The sequence below is a fragment of the Amblyomma maculatum genome, chromosome 1, assembly GCF_055883805.1.
Source record: "Amblyomma maculatum isolate TAMU_Amacu chromosome 1, ASM5588380v1, whole genome shotgun sequence".
In the NCBI taxonomy this organism is placed as follows: domain Eukaryota; kingdom Metazoa; phylum Arthropoda; class Arachnida; order Ixodida; family Ixodidae; genus Amblyomma; species Amblyomma maculatum.
Window position 1 is genome coordinate 88,239,069 of NC_139344.1, and position 20,183 is coordinate 88,259,251.

The 20,183-nt window shown below is 45.8% G+C and overlaps 1 protein-coding gene and 2 non-coding genes across 3 annotated transcripts; all 3 read left to right on the top strand.

Moving 5' to 3' along the window:
* The first annotated feature begins 14,956 nt into the window (after nucleotides 1-14,956).
* TRNAM-CAU (transfer RNA methionine (anticodon CAU)) lies at nucleotides 14,957-15,029 on the top strand. Its single transcript has one exon. It is a non-coding gene; the product is annotated as a tRNA-Met (tRNA).
* A 924-nt stretch (nucleotides 15,030-15,953) lies between these two features.
* TRNAM-CAU (transfer RNA methionine (anticodon CAU)) lies at nucleotides 15,954-16,026 on the top strand. The gene has a single exon. It is a non-coding gene; the product is annotated as a tRNA-Met (tRNA).
* A 2,540-nt stretch (nucleotides 16,027-18,566) lies between these two features.
* LOC146203103 (uncharacterized) lies at nucleotides 18,567-19,737 on the top strand. The gene has a single exon (XM_084585352.1). The coding sequence runs from the start codon at nucleotides 18,582-18,584 to the stop codon at nucleotides 19,536-19,538; it is 957 nt and encodes a 318-aa protein (XP_084441478.1). The 5' UTR covers nucleotides 18,567-18,581; the 3' UTR covers nucleotides 19,539-19,737.
* The last annotated feature ends 446 nt before the right edge of the window (nucleotides 19,738-20,183 follow it).

A 20,183-nucleotide genomic window follows, 5' to 3' on the forward strand; every position in this document is an offset into this window, starting at 1 on the left:
GAGACAAAAAATTGAAAACGAAGAAGCGACTGATCGAATGGTGCGCAATTTCCGTATACACTTTCATGCATATGCATGTCATGCAGATATTGGATCAGGTGGTTGCGCCCTATTCATACGCAATAACGTCGTGATTTGTGTGGAATCAGTGCTTTCTTGTCAAAGTGGGCGCCTTTTAGTCGTTGATTTCACCTATTCTGGTCTGTCTTTCCGTGTCATTTGTGCCTATGTACCCAATGTAGAAACAGAGCGTCGATATTTATTTGATCGTTTCGATGCTTACATCAAATGTGACAGAATGATAGGACTGCTGGGAGACTTCAACAGCATGTGCTCAGCTTGGGATCATGCTAAGCGTGCACATGTCCGAACCAAAACTGCAGAAATGCTAAATGCGTTGGTACATGACTGCAATCTCGAAGACATATGTAGCGTGCTGGCCGGCGAAATTCGTCCGTAGTACTCTTTTCCAACGTGAAAGTCACGCGAGACTAGACAGAATATATGCATCACACTAGTTGGTGTCCTTATGTACTGCCCACGAAATCAAGCCCGTTCAGTTTAGTAACCATTGCTTGGTGATGGCAACGTTTGAGGAAAGACAGAGGAAAATTCGTTTCAACCGGGACCTATGGAATTTAAATGTGAGGCTGCTGGAGCATGAAATCTTCGTTAACGCAGTAACGGAGAATTCGAAAAGTTACTTGAAATGCAGCCGCCCGCCAGTTTTGCAGTCGAATGGGAGGAATTTAAACAGCGAGTAAAAATGAAAGCCATCGAAAGAAGCAGCCTTATAGCATATCAGCAAAGAGAACGAAACAAAACTTCAGCAAGAACTGCAGTTCTCGATAACCACGGAAAACATTCAACCTGGTAATTACACAAAATTAATAAGGGAAGTTAAAAGCCAGCTGGAAGCTGTGGATGCGAAAAAATACAAAGCGGCGATTGTACGCGCTAGATCTGAGAAGCTCTGGGCAGGAGAAACGCCAACTAAGCGCGCGCTATCTGACAAAAAAAGATATGCACGTCAGAAAGAAATACGCCGGTTAGGAAACGTGAACGCGATCGCATCGGATAACAATGTTATCAAAAAAGTGGTGCCGATCATTTTAGATACCTGGGGCCCTATTCTCGACACACATGGCCGCCGTTCGGCACCATTTTTTTTTTTCTCTGATTGGTTCTCAGAACAGTCACGTGTTTCAAATTTGTGGCGTGAAATTAGTGTTTCGAAATGGCTTTTTGAGGTTCCGTAAAAATGACGTGAGCATGAAAACTTATTTTTAGTAGGGGTATTCATGATGCAGGGAGGGTATACATAAGTAACTGTGGATGGAAAACAGAGGTATATATGATAGAAAGGGAAGCACTTACGCTTGTATTACGAATGGGCTGAAATTAACCGCCCACTGTCAAGAGCCGACTCCTGAAATCTGATTGGCTGGCGTTGTGTGGCGGGAAATACGTCATGCATAAACATTTACTGATGATGTCAAAATGACGTTTCATTACGCAAATGATGTTCTGCCATTGCTGTAAATAACCAAAGTTGGGCGCCGCATTTTGAATCACTGGAGGTGGCCGCAAAAAAAAACCATGGCGAATTCGACGTGCAGTGTAGGCGGCTGTTAACTACCCGCAGTTTGGTAGAGAGCTTGGTGAGTGGTGAAGTACACATCTTGTTGTAATTGCAGAAAGCACTGAAACGACGTCGTAATGGAACTTTTCAGCTGCGTCATCTTTTAGAGGAAAAATAATGAAGACGCAGATTTACAACCGCACGAGGGTCGTAGCTACCCTCCCGTTGCAAATGCTTTGCTCTCATAGAGTAACCATAGATCCGCGCCGTCGTTGCCAATCGCAGCAATGCGGCCCGCTAACTCAAGCGGTTGATCTGCGCGAGACGAGGCATTTCAGAGAGCGACAGAAAGGGAAGTTGTGTGAGTTGTAGGTTTCTCATGATGGTTTCGTGGGCGCTCTTTAACACAGAGACAAAAAAGGAAGAGAAATAAAGGCGCCAGTTCTGTGTTTTCTTCTCTTTGTCTCTGTGTTAAACAGCGCCCCCTGAACCATCATAAATTTCAGAGAGCACCGCGATGTTTTCTAATTATCTGTCTGATCGGTTCGTGAGTACAACCTTAGGGGTCATATGGTTCGATGGCTGAGCAGGAACTTCGCGCGACAGGCAGCGAGGGATCATCAAAAACTTTCTTAAACGTCAGCCCTAAACAGTGCCTCTTTTTTGCCTTACACTGTACACTAACTGCAATGTTAATGAATTTAACAGCCTTTCCACGATGGGCAAAGCAAGCAAAAATACTCACAGCTTCTATTTTATTAAAAGAATGTATGCTCCATGTACATAGCACATGTTTGCTTGCCACATGTGATGTGTTTCATATATAAAGTTTTCTTTTAATATGCATGCTGTCTCACCATTAGCTTATATTTTAGAAAAAAAATAAGTACTCCGGAGCACGTTATGACGGTACGCTCTAATCATATGATGTAGTTCAGTGACATTTTGTGTTCATTGCTTTTTTTTAATAGAGGCTTAAAATAATCTCCCTTTATTTATTTGCATTTTACCGTCTCCACAGTAAGGAATACACGCGCGCGGGACTCCGCCCTAGCTTCATATCATGATTTCCTCAGTTTACCCCCTCTGCACGTGTACGGTAGTCTCAGAATCGCCTAATTAACCTTCCCGCTATTCTGCTCTTCTGTTTCGTTCTCTATCTCGGACATCTTTTGCGTTTCGTAAGAGCTTTTCGCACGCTAGCGCATGAGAATTTAACCGACTAGGTGTAAGGCCCAGCGTATGCTTTCCACTTCTTGTGTGCGTGTGTGGAAGACTCTCTCTCTCCCTCCCTCCATCTCTCTCTCTGCGCTGCTTTCCGCGCTTTGCACAACTTAAGCCGACACAATATGTTAGAAACTTAAGCAGACTTGGTGACCTGGTGGTAGCTTGTCATAACGCGGCTTTTCGAAATAGGTGGATAGCACAGCCAGTACCTAACAGTAATTGATACTTTGAGACTGTGAGCGTTGTCCTCAGTCAAGGACAATGCCGGCTGCGCCGGCGCCTCTTCGTCAGTGCTGGAGCTACTTTGGAAATCTGTCGATTCCTTCTGCTTATGACCAAGTCCTTAAACGTTTATTTCTTACATTTAAAAGCCGCTCATAAGTGAATGTGAGAGCTCATTGGCGCTTATGAACAGCAATGCTACTTTCCGCTCCCATTTTGCAACAACCTACTGCGAATATTCCATTGCCGTTCTTGCTCTTCAGCTGAAACTCTCGTAACCTTTCCGGGTGTAGCTGATGCCGAATGTTCAACCGCAAGTAATTCCGCAACGCCAAAACATACTTCACTCGCCTCACTGCAACCCGATGCTTCTGAATCACGGAATGCACTGCAGAGTATCGATTCCTGCAGGAGCCCCGTCGTTTTTCATACTTGGCGCCAATATATAGTAGCAGACGACCGCGCGCTTTTTTCTGTCAGTTTATTTCTCTTTTTCTTCAGAATGCGTAACACGATTGTTTGCTTACGTAACCTGGCACCGTTCTACTGCACACGTCACGCGTACGTCACAATTTGAACAAAATGGCGAATTGTCAAGAATAGGGCCCCTGTTTAGTTGCTCACGCGAGCAAAAAGACAGTTTCCAGGAATTCTCTTCATTTATGCCACGTCTGGACGAACGAGTCAAGACGCAGCTGGAGCAACCAATCCCTGAGCGCGAAATACAATGCGCAATCGATGCCCTTGCTCTAGGTAAAGCACCCAGCCTGACGGTCTAGGAGCGTCATTTTACAAAGTTTTTAAAACGAAGGCAGCCCACATGTTGCATAAAGTTCTAGATGAAGCTAACGAAATAAAGAGTGCCCTTGTCTTCTACAACTTCGCACATTGTACTCATACCAAAGTGTGATGATGCTGATAAACGTTTGCTGGTAGGGTGCTATCGTCCGATCACTCTTACCAACGTAGATTACAAGATTTTTCTGAAAGCTCTGGCCAAACGCTTGCAGTCAGTGACAAGAACTTTAGTTGGACCGCACCAGACTTGTGGCATAAAAGGCAGAAGTATAGCAACTAATGTCCATGTTGCTCGAAGTATTCTTGAGTGTTGCGATGCATTTGGTGACCGCGATGCAGCTCGACCTGGCGAAGGCGTCCGACCGTGTTTCGCACGAGGTTCTGCTATGCGTTTTGGAGCATTCGAACGTTGGTACTGTTATAACCGAGGGAGTGAGAATGGCCTACACGAACTGCTCAACGCGAGTCATACTAGACCGAGAACTCACTGGCAGCCTGCCAGTTGTGTCGTCGGTGAGGCAAGGATGTCCGCTGTCACCCTTACTGTTTGCTGTTTACCTCGAGACTCTCTGTTTGCCCATCGCAAATCGCCAACTTATAACAGCTTGCAGACTGCAGGCGGCCCATGTTAAAATCTTGGCTTACGCCGATGATATCGCCATTTTTTGCCCGGACAGAGACAGTATTCAGCATGCCACAACTGTCGTACAACAATTTTATGAGTGCTCTGGGGCCCAGATAAACTAGGAAAAGAGTCATGGCTTTTGGCATGGTGGCTGGGGAGCCACATCGGGCAATTTCTGTCGGCTCAATTGGTCATCTGTTCCAAAATAGTATCTTGGTGTGCCGCTTGATTCCTATCTCGACCCAGAGCCATACTGGGCTGACCAAGCTTTAGTTGCAAAAGAAAAGGCTGACGCGCGGCAAGAAATGCAATTGTCGATGTTTTCACGAGCCACAATCTGCAATCTCTTCCTTGTATCTAAGATCTGGTATGTAATGAATGTGTTGGGTGCCATGAGGATCACTGTACAAAAAAATTATCGTGTTTTGGCTGTGTTCATTTGGGCTTCGACATAGGCGAGAACAAGTCGAACCAATCTTTTATTTCCTGCCAAGAAGGGAGGACTAGGGCTTCTGCATTTATTTCTGCGCCAGGTTGTATCCCGCTTTATTTATCTACACTACCAAAACGATCCATTTCTCCGGACAGTGCCTCAAGTAAGGCTCAGCAGACTCCTACCAGGGTTCCTGGTGCCATCATGTCAAAATATGCGCGGTGCCGTGACTGGTTATCTGCGCGAAGTTATGCTTGCCTATAGGTTGTTAAACATGCGTTTCTATCATGAGTATCTGTGCAATGTCACCAAGAAAAAACTCTATAGAGACTTCACTGACATCATGCTTCCGCAGCCATTGTACCGTTTACTATACCGTGGAGGACCCGGACAAGACATCCTTAAAAGCGTTAAAGGAATGCCGGTAATATCTTCAGTCAAAACATTTTTCTTTAAGTTGCACACTAACACGCTGCCCGCTAAGTCACGGCTTCATAACAAAGGCATTTTCATACCCTGGACTACCAATTGTTTTTTATGCAAAAAAACATGAAACAATAGAGCATACTTTTCGTGATGGCTGTGACCCAATATCTCACTGGGATGTTCTGCAGCGCACGCTAAAGAAACAGTTACCACTCGGTCCATATGGAATAAAGTTCTTGCCGATAGACACTTCACAGGATATACCATATGATTTGATTATGCATCTGGGCCTGCACGCAATATGTAAAACAACGAGGATGCCATGTGAGCATGCTGACCTTGTTGTGCGTCTTGTTCGCGAGCATTTTGTTGAAAGTGTCGTTTCACTGAGAGTGTTACCGAGCTCTTCCTGATCCACCAGAATGGATTACCTTGCTTGATGTCTTGGTGTCGCTGAAACAATTTGAATCCTTGTTTGTGGAGCCTGCCTTACGCGTTTAATGCACTGTATATCTGATTTTACTTTCAAATGTCGAGGTCGGTAATAAAGAAAAAAAAAAATCCTCGGTAGCGCAGTAGGCAGCGCGTCAGTCTCATAATCAAACAGTGGTAAGTTAGATACTCACCCGGGGCAAGGCGATTTCATTTTGTGCATTACCAATTACTGAATGGGTATCCACCCCAGGCTCTGACCCTTTGCGCTGCCTACTGCTCGGTAGCGCAGTAGGCAGCGCGTCAGCCTGATATTCTGAAGGTCGTGAGTTCGATCCTCACCCGCGCCATGGCGGTTACATTTTTTGCATTGGACATTGCTGAGTGGGTTTCCACCCTAGGCTTTGAACCTTTGGGCGCACGAATCATCTGCCTCGGTAGCGAAGTAGCCAGCGTGTCAGTCTGATAACCTTAAGGTCGTAAGTTCGATACTCACCCGCGCTATGGCAGTTTCATTTTTCGCATTGGACATTGCTGAGTGGGTTTCCACCCTAGGCTTCGACCCTTTGCGCGAACGAATTATCTGCCTCGGTAACGCAGAAGGATTCCACTTCCGGCCACCGAGCGTGACGGACGTGTTTATCATGGGCTCCCAAGTAGCGGATTAAGCGGCCCAGCTGGGCCGTGGTATCAGGAGGACTGCCAAGGATTATGAACCGGTTCTACCGCATCTGCCTACAGGTTCGAGTGTTTTGCATGCTGTTTTTTTTTTTTTTTTTTTTTTTTTTTTTCATGGCGACATACAAGCCAGGCCGTACTGGTGGAGCACTTTCGAGACTCCCTCGCTCGTCTTTCACTGCTGACGGAAGTGGTTGCTTTCGGGACATATGAAATGAATCATGTGTGGGCGGTAACGTTTAAAGGTGAAGAGGCGAAAGCGAAGATTTTGCAAGCCCAAGCTATTGAAGTGAAGGAGCACCGCTGCGTGGTCATTGACCCCTGTAACCAAGGCATCAGGTTAAAACTTTTCTGGCTGCTTCACGGCGTGCACGACGATGATGTGCGAGCGGCGTTGGCGGCTTTTGCAAAGCTGACTGAAATATCAAGAGACAAGTGGAGAGTGCAAGGGTGTGTCGACATGGCTTCAACGACTCGAACGGTCACGCTGAAGCTCAAAGTGGGCGTTACCATTGAGGACCTGCCGCACCAGCTTGGGGTCGCCGAGGACGTCGCACTCGTCCACGTCCCAGGCAGAGCCCTGCTTTGACTCCGGTACCGAGGGAAAGGTCATATACGTCGTCAGTGTCGTGTGTCGCGCTGCGGGCTGTGTCATCGCTACGGCCATGACGAGTCCCAGTGTGTGCGCACGTATGCCAACGTTGCAGGCCCCGCGCCGAGGGAAGTGGCTGGCGAGCCCTTGATGGACGCAGTGGACGCCGAGGAAGCTAGTAGTGGAATCACTGAGGATGCAGAACAGAAAGGACAATCCTCTGAGAAGACCCCTGCTCTGAAAGAACACTGTGAATCAGATTTGATAGTTCCGCTGTCAAATTTTACTGAGACCGAGACACCCACGAAAGAAGACGGCAATGCCAGTGCTGCAAGCCCAGCTTCGACTACACAACACAGTGAGGAACAGGGAGACACTGAAGCTGAGATGCCAGCTGCTTCTACCTTGCCTGTGAAGCGTGTGCACGAAGACAGTTTCAACGAGGAAACAACGCAAGGAGAAGCGGGAAACGGACAGCCTCCACTGAAGGCGGCCCCCCTTCGCCGGTCAGCCTTCAAGCAAAGGCCGAACGTGCCTCCAGACCGAAGAACTGTGTCACCTCTGCCTCCGCCATAGCGGGGGTACCCTTTTCGGTCGAGACGTTACAAGCCCGGTCCATGATCGGGAGCAGCGCTTGGAACGACGGACGGACTCGCCAAAACGGCAGCATGGTCATCCCGTGCAACAGATCAACCGCAATGCTGTCTTTCTGCAGAAGAGATGTGAGTGAAATGTTTCGCGATTTATAATTTCTTGAGATGGCGACCAATTTATCCACTAGCTTGCGTGTAACCACGCTAAATGTGAGAGGACTGTCAACGCGTCGGAGACAACAGCAGCTGAACCGCCTTCTGCTGGAAAATGAAATTGACGTGCTAGCAGTTCAAGAGAGCAAAATGGAAAGCGAACAACAAACAGAGAAAATGGCTGAAATATATCGTTCTAGATATAGTGTTTGCGTTTGTCATGCGGTTGGAAGATCGGGGGGATGTGTCGTTTTCATCCGAAATTGCATAGAGTGTGTACTATCATGAGCAATATGAGCAAGAACACACGAGCGCGAGGCAGATAGCCTCGAAACCCACTTGGGGCGATACGGTGCGGCCGCTGTGGGAAACAAAAGGGAAAGGGCGCTGCGGTTCCGTTAACTGTTGTCACTCCCGCCATACTAGCATTACTGCGAAACGGCAGCTGATTGCGAGGCACCGGCCGCTAGCGATGATAAGGCGGTTTTGAAGCGCAGATTGTGAACCGTGGTATCTGTAGTTCTGCGCCAGATACCGCTGTTTACCTTTTCGTTTCTTACTTTTTCTTTCTGGGAGCATGCTGCAATGAGCTTTTTCTGGTCGACGTTTTTTTAATGGCCTAGGATATGGCCAGTCACACGCAAACGTTCAAATCTGCGAAGAACGTAAAAATGCCTCATCACTTCCGACAGGGTGTCTTGCAATCAGCTGCCGTTTCGCAGTAATGCTAGTAAGGCGGGAGTGACAACAGTTAACGGAACCACGGCTCCCTTTCCACTGTTTCCCCCAGCGGCAGCACCGTATCGCCCCAAGTGGGTTTCGAGGCTATCTGCCACGCGCTCGTGTGTTCTTAATCATATTGCTTATGATAGTACAGTCTGTGTTCTCGTGTGAGAGTGGACGGCTATTGATATGTGATTTCAGTTTTTCTGGATTGGACTGGAGAGTGATCTGCGTTTAAGCGCCGACTAGAACGTTTGAGCCCGAAGAGTTTTTTCAATATATTAAATCCTACCTAATACATGAGAGGCGTGTTCTCCTGCTTGGCGACTTCAACTGTCTCTGTAGACCGGAAGATAGAACAACAGACCGTGTCTTTCGTGACAAGAGTGCAGAGTTACTTAATGACATTGTTAATGAGGCAGAGCTTGAAGATGCTGGCTGTATACTGACGCATGAAGGCCAAGCAAAGTTCACGCACTTTCAAGGTAGTTGTCATGCAAGGTTGGACCGAATATATGTTCCCAATGATTGCGTGCCCTTGTGCTCGGAATATCAAACACTTCCCATGAGCTTTAGTGACCACTCCCTTGTAATGATTACTCTAGGCATGAAAAGTAAGGCAACAAAGTTCAATTGGGAGCTATGGAAATTTAATGAAAGACATCTGCTGAATGAAGAGTTTATCACTTAAGTGAAAGAATATATCACGCATATGTTACCAAGTGACTCTAATTTTATACAAGCATGGGAGCCGTTTAAGTGCGATATATAAAGATGGTTGCTATTGACCGAGCATGCACTCTGCGATGTAAAGGAAGAGAGCAAGAGAAAGAGCTTCGTAACACACCTGAACACATGCTTAGTAGGGAGAGCGTTAAGCCTGACTTGTTCGCCCAAGATATAAAAGAGATAAAAACCAAACTTGAGGTGATAGACGAAGAGAAGTATCGCGGTGCGGTGATAAGGGGCACGCAGCGAAAAATTGTGGCTCGGAGAGACGCCCACAAAAAGGGCACTTAGTGATGAAAAAAGGTACGCAGTGTCAAAAGAGATAAAAGAAATCTGCTATCAGAACGTAGTTACCTGGAAAAAAAAAAAACCGATTGAACGGGCGTTTGTAGAATTTTACAGGAAATTGTTTAGCCTGAAAACATCTGACATTGAACGCTTCAGAAAAGACTCTGTCGCTGATGCCAAGAGTGGAAGACTAAGTTGCGCAAACACTTGAAGGAAGTATTACTTCCGAGGAAATTGAGGCCGTTATCGTGGAATTAAATTTTAATAAGTCACCCGGACCAGATGGTCTTGGTGCTGCCATATACAAGGCTTTTCAAACTGAAATGGCTGTTTTACTGGAAAGAGTTATAATTGAATGCTACGAAAAGAACTTACCTCCTCCGTCTTTTCGAATGTCACACGTTGTACTAATCCCGAAAACAGATGACCCAGTTAAGCTTCAGTCTGTAGCATCTTACCATCCTGTAAGTCTAACGAATGTTGACTATAAAATTTACATGAAAGTATTAGGGCGACGACTCCAACGTGTAATTACTTCTCTTGTAGGCCCACATCAGGCATACGGTATAAAAGGAAGGACCATTTTTACTAATATACACGCAGCAAGGAGTGTTCTCGAATGTTGTGACGCGATGCATGACCACGTAGCCATGATGCAATTAGACCTCCACAAAGCATTTGATAAAGTGGTACATTAAATTTTGTTCTCTGTTTGAGTATGTCAATGCTGGTTCCGTGATTACAAATGGCGTGAAAATGGTTTACGAGTGCTGTTCAGCGAGACTGGTCGTGAATAAGCATTTAACAGATTGTATACCTGTTCAGTCGTCAGTAAGGCAGGGCTGTCCTCTGTCTCTCCTTTTGTTTGCGCTTTCTCTGGAGCCTTTCTGTTTAAGATTGCTTACAAGGCCAAACATACGTGGTTATAGATTTTTTCAAAGTGAAGTTCGGGTTTTGGCATACGCGGACGATATTGCGGTTTTTTGAACGGACTATGAGAGCGTGCAAGAAGTTGTAAAAGAAGCCATTACTTTTTGCACTGCAAGTGAAAGTGTTTAGGATTTTGGCGTGGAAACTGGCAATACGCGCCTGAACTGTTCTCCAGTATGCAATGGACAATAACGCCAAGCAATTATATTGTTGTGCCACTAAAGCATTACCGTGAAAGCAAGGAATGTTGTTCCGGTGAAGTTGAGCAAGTGAAACTCCAAACAAACAAATGGGGAGGACATTACTTTTCTATGTTCGCAAGAGCTACCGTTTGCAATATGTTCCTAGTTGCAAAAATGTTTTGCATCCTGCAAGTGTTATCTATGCCAAGAATTTCTATTCAAAAATTGCATAGGGTATTTGCCACGTTTGTGTGGGCTTCAACATGGGAGCGTACCAGTCGATGCAATCTGTTTCATACGGTGCATAATGGTGGACTGGGATTGTCACATTTATACTTAAAGCAGATTGTAACCAGGTTCTCTTTTTTTGCGCGAACAAAGCGATATTTTGTTTAGAACGGTAATCCAAGTGCGATTGCGTGATTCACTGCCGGAATATGTAGTTTCGACTATGTCTACAAGGACAATGGCTTTAAGTGCTTTTCTTCGCGAAGTTGTCGCGTCCTTCCAAATAGTCAAGGCGAGATTTTCAAATGAGTATATGTGTACTGTTACGCGAAAACTGCTTTACAAAGATTTATTGGAAACCTTTTTACCTGTGCCTCTTTATCGCGCTGTATATGCTTTGGGTCCGGAGTTTATTTGGGAGTCCTATTGGACCAATACGGGGAAAATACGAATTACTGGAATGAAAAAGCGGAAGAAATACGGGAAAGGACGAAAGGATGGATGGGACGTAACCTATTTTCGCCCGTGCGACTGTATGCAATACCTTTTTGGTGGCAAGAATAATGTATTTACTTCAAGTATTGTATTGTGCTTGAATCAATATACAAAGGTTCCATTGTGTATTTGCGGTCTTCATTTGGCCGTTCAACTGGGAACGATTCAGCAGAGATAATCTCTTTCGGCGAGTTAAAGACGGAGGGTTGTCTCTAATGCATCTATATGTGCAGCAGATAGTTTTAAAGTTTTGTTTCCTACGTGACCAAAAAGATGCATTCCTGAGAACGTTTATACAAATCATGTTATCCAGTGCAATTCCAGAGTTTATAGTCTCTTCATGCTCTGCTCGGGGATACACTGTGTCACGCTTCCTGCGAGAAGTGGTGTGGTCGTTCAGGTTTTTGCACGTGCGGTATTCTGTAGAGTATTTAGCGACGGTACCACCTAAGCGGCTGTACAAGGATCTTATTTCACAATTATTCCCAGCTCCATTGTACAGAACCTTATACTGTGAAGGCCCAGGGAAAGACGTGCTCAAGCGAGTTAAAAACATGACTGTTGCACCGGGCGTAAAAACATTCGGTACTTGACAACTGTTAATGATGATGTTCAGTATGACCTCATCATGCTATTGGGCCTTCACAGTATATGGAGGAGTAGGATGGCTTATAGACACTGTGATGTCGATGCACGATCTGTATGTGATTGTTTTGTTGAACAAGTGTATAAACTAAAGGAAATTTTGAAGCAGCAAGACGCTGCGGAGGAGGTCTTGAGTCTGATGGGCGAACTTGTGGTAATGAAAGTCCATTAGACACGGTTGTCAGCCAAGGGGCATGGCAACCACGATTTTTTACTGATATATTTGTACCAATTCATGCAATAGAAAGAAAAAAAAGTCTTGATAGCGCAGGACGTCTTGTCCGGCTCTATCAAGGCTCTTTTTTTTTCTATTGCATCAATTGCACACTAACACGCTACCCGTTAAGACATGGCTTCATAGTAAAGGCATCTTCATACCCTGGACTACCAATTGTTTTTATGCAAAAAACCTGAAATATTAGAGCATGTTTTTCTTGACTGCTGGGACCCAATATTTCACTGGGATGTTTTACAGCGCACGCTTAAGAAACAGTTACCACTCTATCCATATGGAATAAGGTTCGTGCCGATAGAAACATCACAGGATATACCATATGATTTGATTATTCTTCTGGGCCTGCACTCAATATGGAAAACGATGATGCAATTTGAACATGCTGATCTTGTCGTGCGTCCTGTTCGCGAGCATTTTGTTGAAAGTGTCGTTTTACTAAGAGAGTGTTACCGAGCACTCCCTGATCCACCAGAATGGATTACCTTGCTTGATGTTTTGGTGTCGCTGAGAGAATTTTAATCCGTGTTTGCCGAAGCCTGGCTTACGCGTTTTATGCACTGTATTTCTGATTTCACTTTCAAATGTCAAAGTCGGCAATAAAGAAAAAAAAAAAAGCCTTGATAGCGCAGTAAGCAGCGCGTCAGTCTCATAATCTGAAGGTCGTGAGTCCGCTCCTCACACGGGGCAGGGCGGTTTCATTTTTTGCTTTGGACATTGCTGAATGGGTTTTCACCTTAGGCTTTGACCCATCGCGGGAACGAATTATCCGCCTCGCTAGCGCAGTATCGCACGTTGTTCTAACACCCAAGACATATGATCCAGAGAAACGACTGTTGGTGGGGTCATATCGACCGATTAGCCTCACCACTGTTGACTACAAGGTGTACATGAAGATTTTAGCCAAAAGATTGCAAAGCGTAATAAAAAAATTGGTTGGGTCTCATCAAACGTGCGGCATAAAGGGTCGATCCATTGCCACGAATACACATGTCGCAAGAACCATATTAGAATGTGTTGATGCACTCGGTGGTCAGATAGCCATGATGCAATTAGATTTGGCGAAAGCCTTGGACCATGTTTCTCACGAAATTCTTTTTTCCATTTTGGAGCATCCTAACCTTGGTGAAGTCATAGTGGAGGGAGTTATAATGGCTTATGCTAACTGCACGACCCGTATTATAGTGAATGGTGAACTGATTGACAGACGCAGTACGGTGATGAGTAAGGCAGGGCTGCCCGCTCTCACCTCTGCTTTTTGCACTGTATTTGAAGCCACTTTGCTTGGCTATCAATGATAGCGATCGCATTTTAGGATTCAAGCTGCATTCAGCACACGTGAAAATGCTAGCATGCGCCGATGACATAGCAGTGTTTTGTGCAACCAGAAAGAGCATCTGTGAAGCCACGGGTGTCGTCCAAACATTTTGTGATCAAACCGGATGTAAGATCAATTGTGAGAAAAGCTCTGGATTTTGGCACGGTGTTTGGGACATGGCACCTGATTTCTTCTGTAAGCTGCGATGGTCTGCTCTCCCAACGCGATATCTAGGCGTGTCTTTAGATTGTTAACGAGATCCCAACTTGCACTGGATGGAAGAAACATCCAGAGCGAAAAAAAAGCGAATGCCTGGCAAGGAAGGCAACTATCAATGTTTTCGAGCGCTTCTATTTGCAATGTTTTTCTTATTTCGGGGCTGTGGTACCTCATAAATGTGTTGTGTATCTCACGAACCTCAATTCAGAAAATGCACCGCGTTTTTGCTGTTTTTATTTGGGCATCCAAATGGGAAAAAACCGCCCGGACGAATTTGTTTATTTCTGTTAAAAGGGGCGGGATTGGCCTTGCACATTTGTTCTTGCGTCAAGTGGTTTCGCACTTTATATTCCTCCGTGATCAAAAAGATACCTTTCTAAGAACTGTGATGCAAGTGCGATTGCAGAGGCTGCTCCCTGAATGGGTTGTGTCATGTGAAAACATGCCTGGTACTGTGACTGGCTACATGCGCGAGGTTGTTTTTTCGTGCAAGTTGCTGGAAGTGCGGTTTTCTTTTGATTACCTTTACAATGTTCTCAGAAAAAAAAAACTGTATAAAGATCTCATTGACGTGATGCTGCCGGTGCCTTTTTACCGGGCATTACACTGTGGAGGCTAAGGGTAGGACGTTTTAAAAAGAGTTAAGATGCCCGTGAGGCCATCTGTCAAAACGTTCCTATTCAAACTTCACTCTAATACGCTCCCTGTTAAAACCTGGCTGAATGATAAAGGTATCTTCGTCCCATGGACAACAAATTGCCTGTTGTGCAAAAAAAAAACGGAAACAATTGAGCACGTTTTCTTACAGTGTTGGGATGCTGTCTTTCCATGGGACGTCCTCAAAAGGACAATTAAAAAGGAACTTCCCTTAACTCCGTAGGGTATGAGATTCCTACCAGTGCAGAACGATGATGCACTGTATGATTTCATTATGCTGCTTGGCCTCCATAGTTTGTGGAAAACACGAATGCAGGTGAGTCACGCAGATATAGATACACGATCTGCGCGTGAAAACTTCATTGAAAGTGCGGTGTATATACGCGAAACATTCAGGTTGCAGCAGGATCCACCACAATGGCATTGTCTGTTTGATGAGTTGGTGCACTTGAAAAGATTTTAGCCACGTACGCGTTAGCTCGAGTGTAGTTGACGTGTTTTATCATGTGTATTTTTGTTTTGTGTTTCACGGCAATAAAGGAAAAAAAAGCCTCGGTAGCGCAGTAGGCAGCGCGTAAGTCTCATAATCTGAAGGTCGTGAGTTCGATCCTCACCCGGGGCAAGGCGGCTTTATTTTTTGCATTGGACATTGCTGAATGGGTTTCCACCTTAGGCTTGGACCCATTGCGGGAACGAATTATCCGCTATTCCTACAAGTTAATTTCATGAATCTGCTTCCCGACTTAGTGGTTTCTTCAGATTTTACTGATCGCAAGCAGTTACTAGGATTTATGCAGGAAGTTTATGCTTCGGTGAGTTTTTTGACTGTACGATTCTCGAATGAGTACTTATATTCTGTTTCGCGCAAGATACTATACAAGGATTTGGTAGCAATGCTTTTTCCGCCACCACTGTATCGTTCTTTATACTTTGGCTTTAAGGGTCATGATTTGTTAAAAAGGGTGCGCAAAATGCAGATTTCTCCTTGCACGAAAACATTTTTCTTTAAACTACACACCGAAGCTCTACCTGTTAGCACATGGCTCCATAGAAAAAATATTTTTGTATCTTCTGTAAACTGTCGTCTGTGTGATGTGCCCGAAACAATTGAGCACTGTTTCATTAATTGCAAAGACGCAATTCCTTTTTGGGATGTGCTGCAAAGAACTCTAAAGAAGTACTTTGTTCTAAATTCGTACAGTGTGCGGTATATCTTGCTGTTACACAATCTGATTACGAACCATATGACATGTTTTTCCTTATTGGACTTCATAGCTTGTGGAAGACACGCATGTCGGATCGCAACGCTGAACCTGCTGTTCCACCTAGACTCTATTTTAAGCAGAATGATGCTGCAACTGAAGGACACTTATGAGGAAAATGATTTTCAACCTGATTGGTTTCCGCTGGTGACACGGTGCTTATTTTTGCCTGCCTTTTAAAAAGTTGTCTTCTTTTGTGCATCTCATCAATGGCTGAAGGAATTGTAAATAGTCTGTGTACATAACCCTTTCTGTATAATAAATACCATGTCAGAAAAAAAAACGCCTCGGTAGCGCAGTAGGCAGCGCGTCAGTCTCATATTCTGAAGGTCGTGAGTTCGATCCTCACCCGGGACAAGGCGGTTTAGTTTCTTGCATTGGACTTTGCTGAATGGGTTTCCACCCTAGGCTTTGACCCTTTGCGCGAACGAATTATCCGCCTCGGTAGCGCAATAATTCCTAAGTCAAACCAAACAGAGAAACTAAAATTTGTGACGTCATACAGGCCTATTTCTTTAACAAATGTGGATTACAAAATACTGATGAAATTTCTGGCAGCCAGGCTACAGACAGTGATAAAACATATCGTTGGCTCCCACCAGACGTGTGGTATAAAGGGCCGGTCCATTACAACAAATATTCATAAGGCGAGGTGCGTGCTGGAATGTTGTGACGTTGCTTGAGCGAGGGTCGCGCTTCTTCAGCTCGACCTAGAAAAGGCGTTTGACTGTGTTCCACATGATGCATTGTTTGTAATATTGGATTATATCAATGTTGGTTCTATTATCAGAGAGGGCGTAGCCCTGGCGTACCGAAACTGCACAACGCGATTGATTGTTAATAAAGTACTAGGGGAACCCATAAATGTGCGGCGTTCGGTACGTCAGGGTTGTACCCTCAGCCCTCTTCTATTCTGCATTTATATCGAAACTTTTTGCCTGTCTATTATGCAAAATCCATCTGTTCAGGGCTTCCAACTGTACATGTCTGAGGTCAAACTTTTGGCGTACGCTGATGATGTGGCAGTGTTTTGTGCGAACAAAGAAAGCATTCGCGCCGCAGTTGAAGTTGTGAAAGAATTTAGTGCAACCACAGGAAGTCCAGTAAACTGGGGAAAGTGTCTTGGCTTCTTTCACGGGGCGTGGACATCAACGCCTGACTTTTTTGCCAACGTTACATGGGTTACAACACCCGTGAAGTATTTGGGCGTACCTCTAGAATTCTATGAAGACAGCAAGCCATTCTGGCGTGCCCAAGTTCACGAAATACGGGAGAAGGCTGACAAGTGGAAAGGAGTGCCGCTGTCTATCATTGCACGAGCCACTGTGTGTAATCTATGTTTTGTTGCCAAGGTGTGGTACCTCATGCAAGCACTTCATCGTTCTAGGTTGAGTGTTCAAAAGCTACACCGAATCTTTGCTGTGTTTGTATGGGCATCAAGCTGGGAAATATGTAGTCGGGATAACATGTTCCGGCCAATTAAAGACGGAGGTATCGGGCTTGCTCACTTATTTGTGCGCCAGCTTGTAAACAGATTTATTTTCTTTCGCGACGTTACCGACCCCTTTTTGCGCACTGTGTGCCAAGTGAGGCTCGCGCTGGCGTTGCCCAATTTCGTTGTTGCCACGGAAAGCATGCCAGGGCGTCTTTCTAGTTTTTTCAAAGAGGTTGTCAGCAGTGTTCGAATTCTGTCAGCTCGCTTCTCGACAGAATACTTAAGTTCAGTGAAAAAGAAGAACCTGTATAAAGCTGTTTGTGACGACTTCTTCTCTGTGCCTGTGTACAGAGCCTTGTATAGCGGCCGTCTAGGTCAAGACGTACTGAAGCGTGTCAAAAGAATGCCAGTTTCTCCTGGGGTAAAGACGTTTTTCTTCAAGTTACATGCAGGAACATTATCGGTACGAACGTTTTTTGAAAGCAAGGGCTTTTATCTGCTATGGGGTTCACTTTGTTTAATATGTAAACAGCCAGAGACAATAGACCATGTATTTCTCCCCTGTTGGGAGGGTGTTTATTTTTGGGATGTGCTGCAACGAACTGTTAAAAAAGAATTACCATTAGTCTCATACGGGATTAGATTCCTGCCAACTGAAAATAATGATGGGATTCCACTTGATACGGTTATGCTAATAGGCCTGCACAGTCTATGGCGGTCCAGAATGGCGGGTTTTCACTGTGACCCTGACGCCCGCCCTGCAAGGCTCTACTTTGGCGAGAGTATACACCCATTGGTTGAAATGCAGAAATTGAAGACCACTGTGCCACACTGGATTTCAAGAGTCGAGATACTATGCGAGATGAAGGAATTTTAACTTGACAAAGGCAACTCGTATGAACCTGCCGGCTTCTGTATTAACAGTGTCATGCTTGTGGTAACCGCTCTGCTGTTTGCGTTCTGTTTGTAGCGCGTTTTTGTTGGTTTTGTTTTGTACTAGTGATGACCAGCAATAAAGAAAAAAAAAAGCCTCGGTAGCGCAGTAGGCAGCGCGTCAGCATCATAATCTGAAGGTCGTGAGTGCGATCCTCACCCGGGGCAAGGCGGTTTATTTTTTTGCATTGGACTTTCCTGAATGGGTTTCCACCCTAGGCTTGGACCCTTTGCGCGAACGAATTATCCGCCTCGGTAGCGCAGAGGATTCCACTTCCGGCCACCAAGCGTGACGGACGTGTTCATCATAGGCTCCCAAGGAGCGGATTCAGCGGCCCAGCTGGGCCGTGGTATCAGGAGCACGGAAAGGCCTGCCAAGGATTATGAACTGGTTCTGCCGCATCTGCATACAGGTTCGAGTGTTTTGCATACTGTTTTTTTGCATGGCGACATAAAAGCCAGGCCGTACCGGGTGGAGCACTTTCGAGACTCCCTCGCTTATCTTTCACTGCTGCCGGAAGTGGTTGCCCTCGGGGCATATCAGATGAATCATGTGTGGGCAGTAACGTTTAAAGGTGAAGAGGCGAAAGCAAAGATTCTGCAAGCCGAAGCTTTTGAAGTGAAGGAGCACCGATGCGTGGTCATTGACCCCTGTAACCAAGGCATCAGGTTAAAACTTTTCTGGCTGCTTCACGGCGTGCACGACGATGATGTGCGAGCGGCGTTGGCGGCTTTTGGAAAAGTGACCGAAATATCAAGAGAAAAGTGGAAGGTGCAAGGGTGTGTAGACAAGGCTTCAACGACTCGAACGGTCACGCTGAAGCTAAAAGTGGGCGTTACCATTGATGACCTGCCGCATCAGCTTCGGGTCGCCGAGGACATCGCACTCGTCCACGTCCCAGGCAGAGCCCCGCTTTGCCTCCGGTGCCGGGGGAAAGGACATATACGACGTGATTGTCGTGTGCCGCGCTGCGGGCTGTGTCGTCGCTACGGCCATGACGAGTCCCAGTGTGTGCGCACGTATGCCAACGTTGCAGGCCCCGTGCCGAGTGAAGTGGCAGGCGAGCACTTGATGGACGCAGTGGACGCCGAGGAAGCTAGCAGTGGAATCACTGAGGATGCAGAGCAGAAAGAACAATCCTCTGAGAAGACCCCTGCTCTGAAAGTACACCGTGAATCAGATGTGATAGTTCCGTTGTCAAATGTTACTGAGACCGAGACACTCACGAAAGAAGACGGCGGCAATGCCAGTGCTGCAAGCCCAGCTTCGTCCACGCAACACCATGAAGAACAGGGAGACACTGAAGCTGAGATGCCAGCTGCTTCTACCTTGCCTGTGAAGCGTGTGCACGAAGACAGTGTCAACGACGGATCAACGCAAGGAGGAGCGGAAAACGGACAGCCTCCACTGAAGGCGGCCCCCCTTCGCCGGTCGTCCTTCAAGCCAAGGCCAAACGTGCCTCCAGACCGGAGAACTGTGTCACCTCTGCCTCCGCCATAGCGGGGGTACCCTTTTCGGTCGATACGTCACAAGCCCGGTCCATGATCGGGAGCAGCGCTTGGAATGACGGATAGACTCGCCAAAACGGAAGAATGGTCATCCCATGCAACAGTTCAACCGCAATGCTGTCTTTCTGCAGAAGAGATGTGAGTGAAATGTTTCGCGATTTATAATTTCTTGAGATGGCGACCTATTTATCCACTAGCTTGCGCGTAACCACGCTAAATGTGAGGGGGCTGTCAACGCATCGGAGGCAACAGCAGGTGAACCGCCTTCTGCTGGAAAATGAAATTGATGTGCTAGCAGTTCAAGAGAGCAAAATAGAAAGCGAACAACAAACAGATAAAATGGCTGAAATATGTCGTTCTAGATGTAATGTTTGTTTTTGTCATGCGGTTGGAAGATCGGGGGGATATGTCATTTTCATTCGAAATTGCATAGAGTGTGTACAGTCTGTGTTCTCGTGTGAGAGTGGTCGGCTTTTGATATGCGATTTCAGTTTTTCTGGATTGGACTGGAGAGTGATCTGTGTTTATGCGCCGACTAGAACATTTGAGCGGGAAGAGTTTTTTCACTATATGAAATCCTTCCTAATACATGAAAGGCGTGTTCTCCTGCTTGGAGACTTCAACTGTGTCTGTAGAT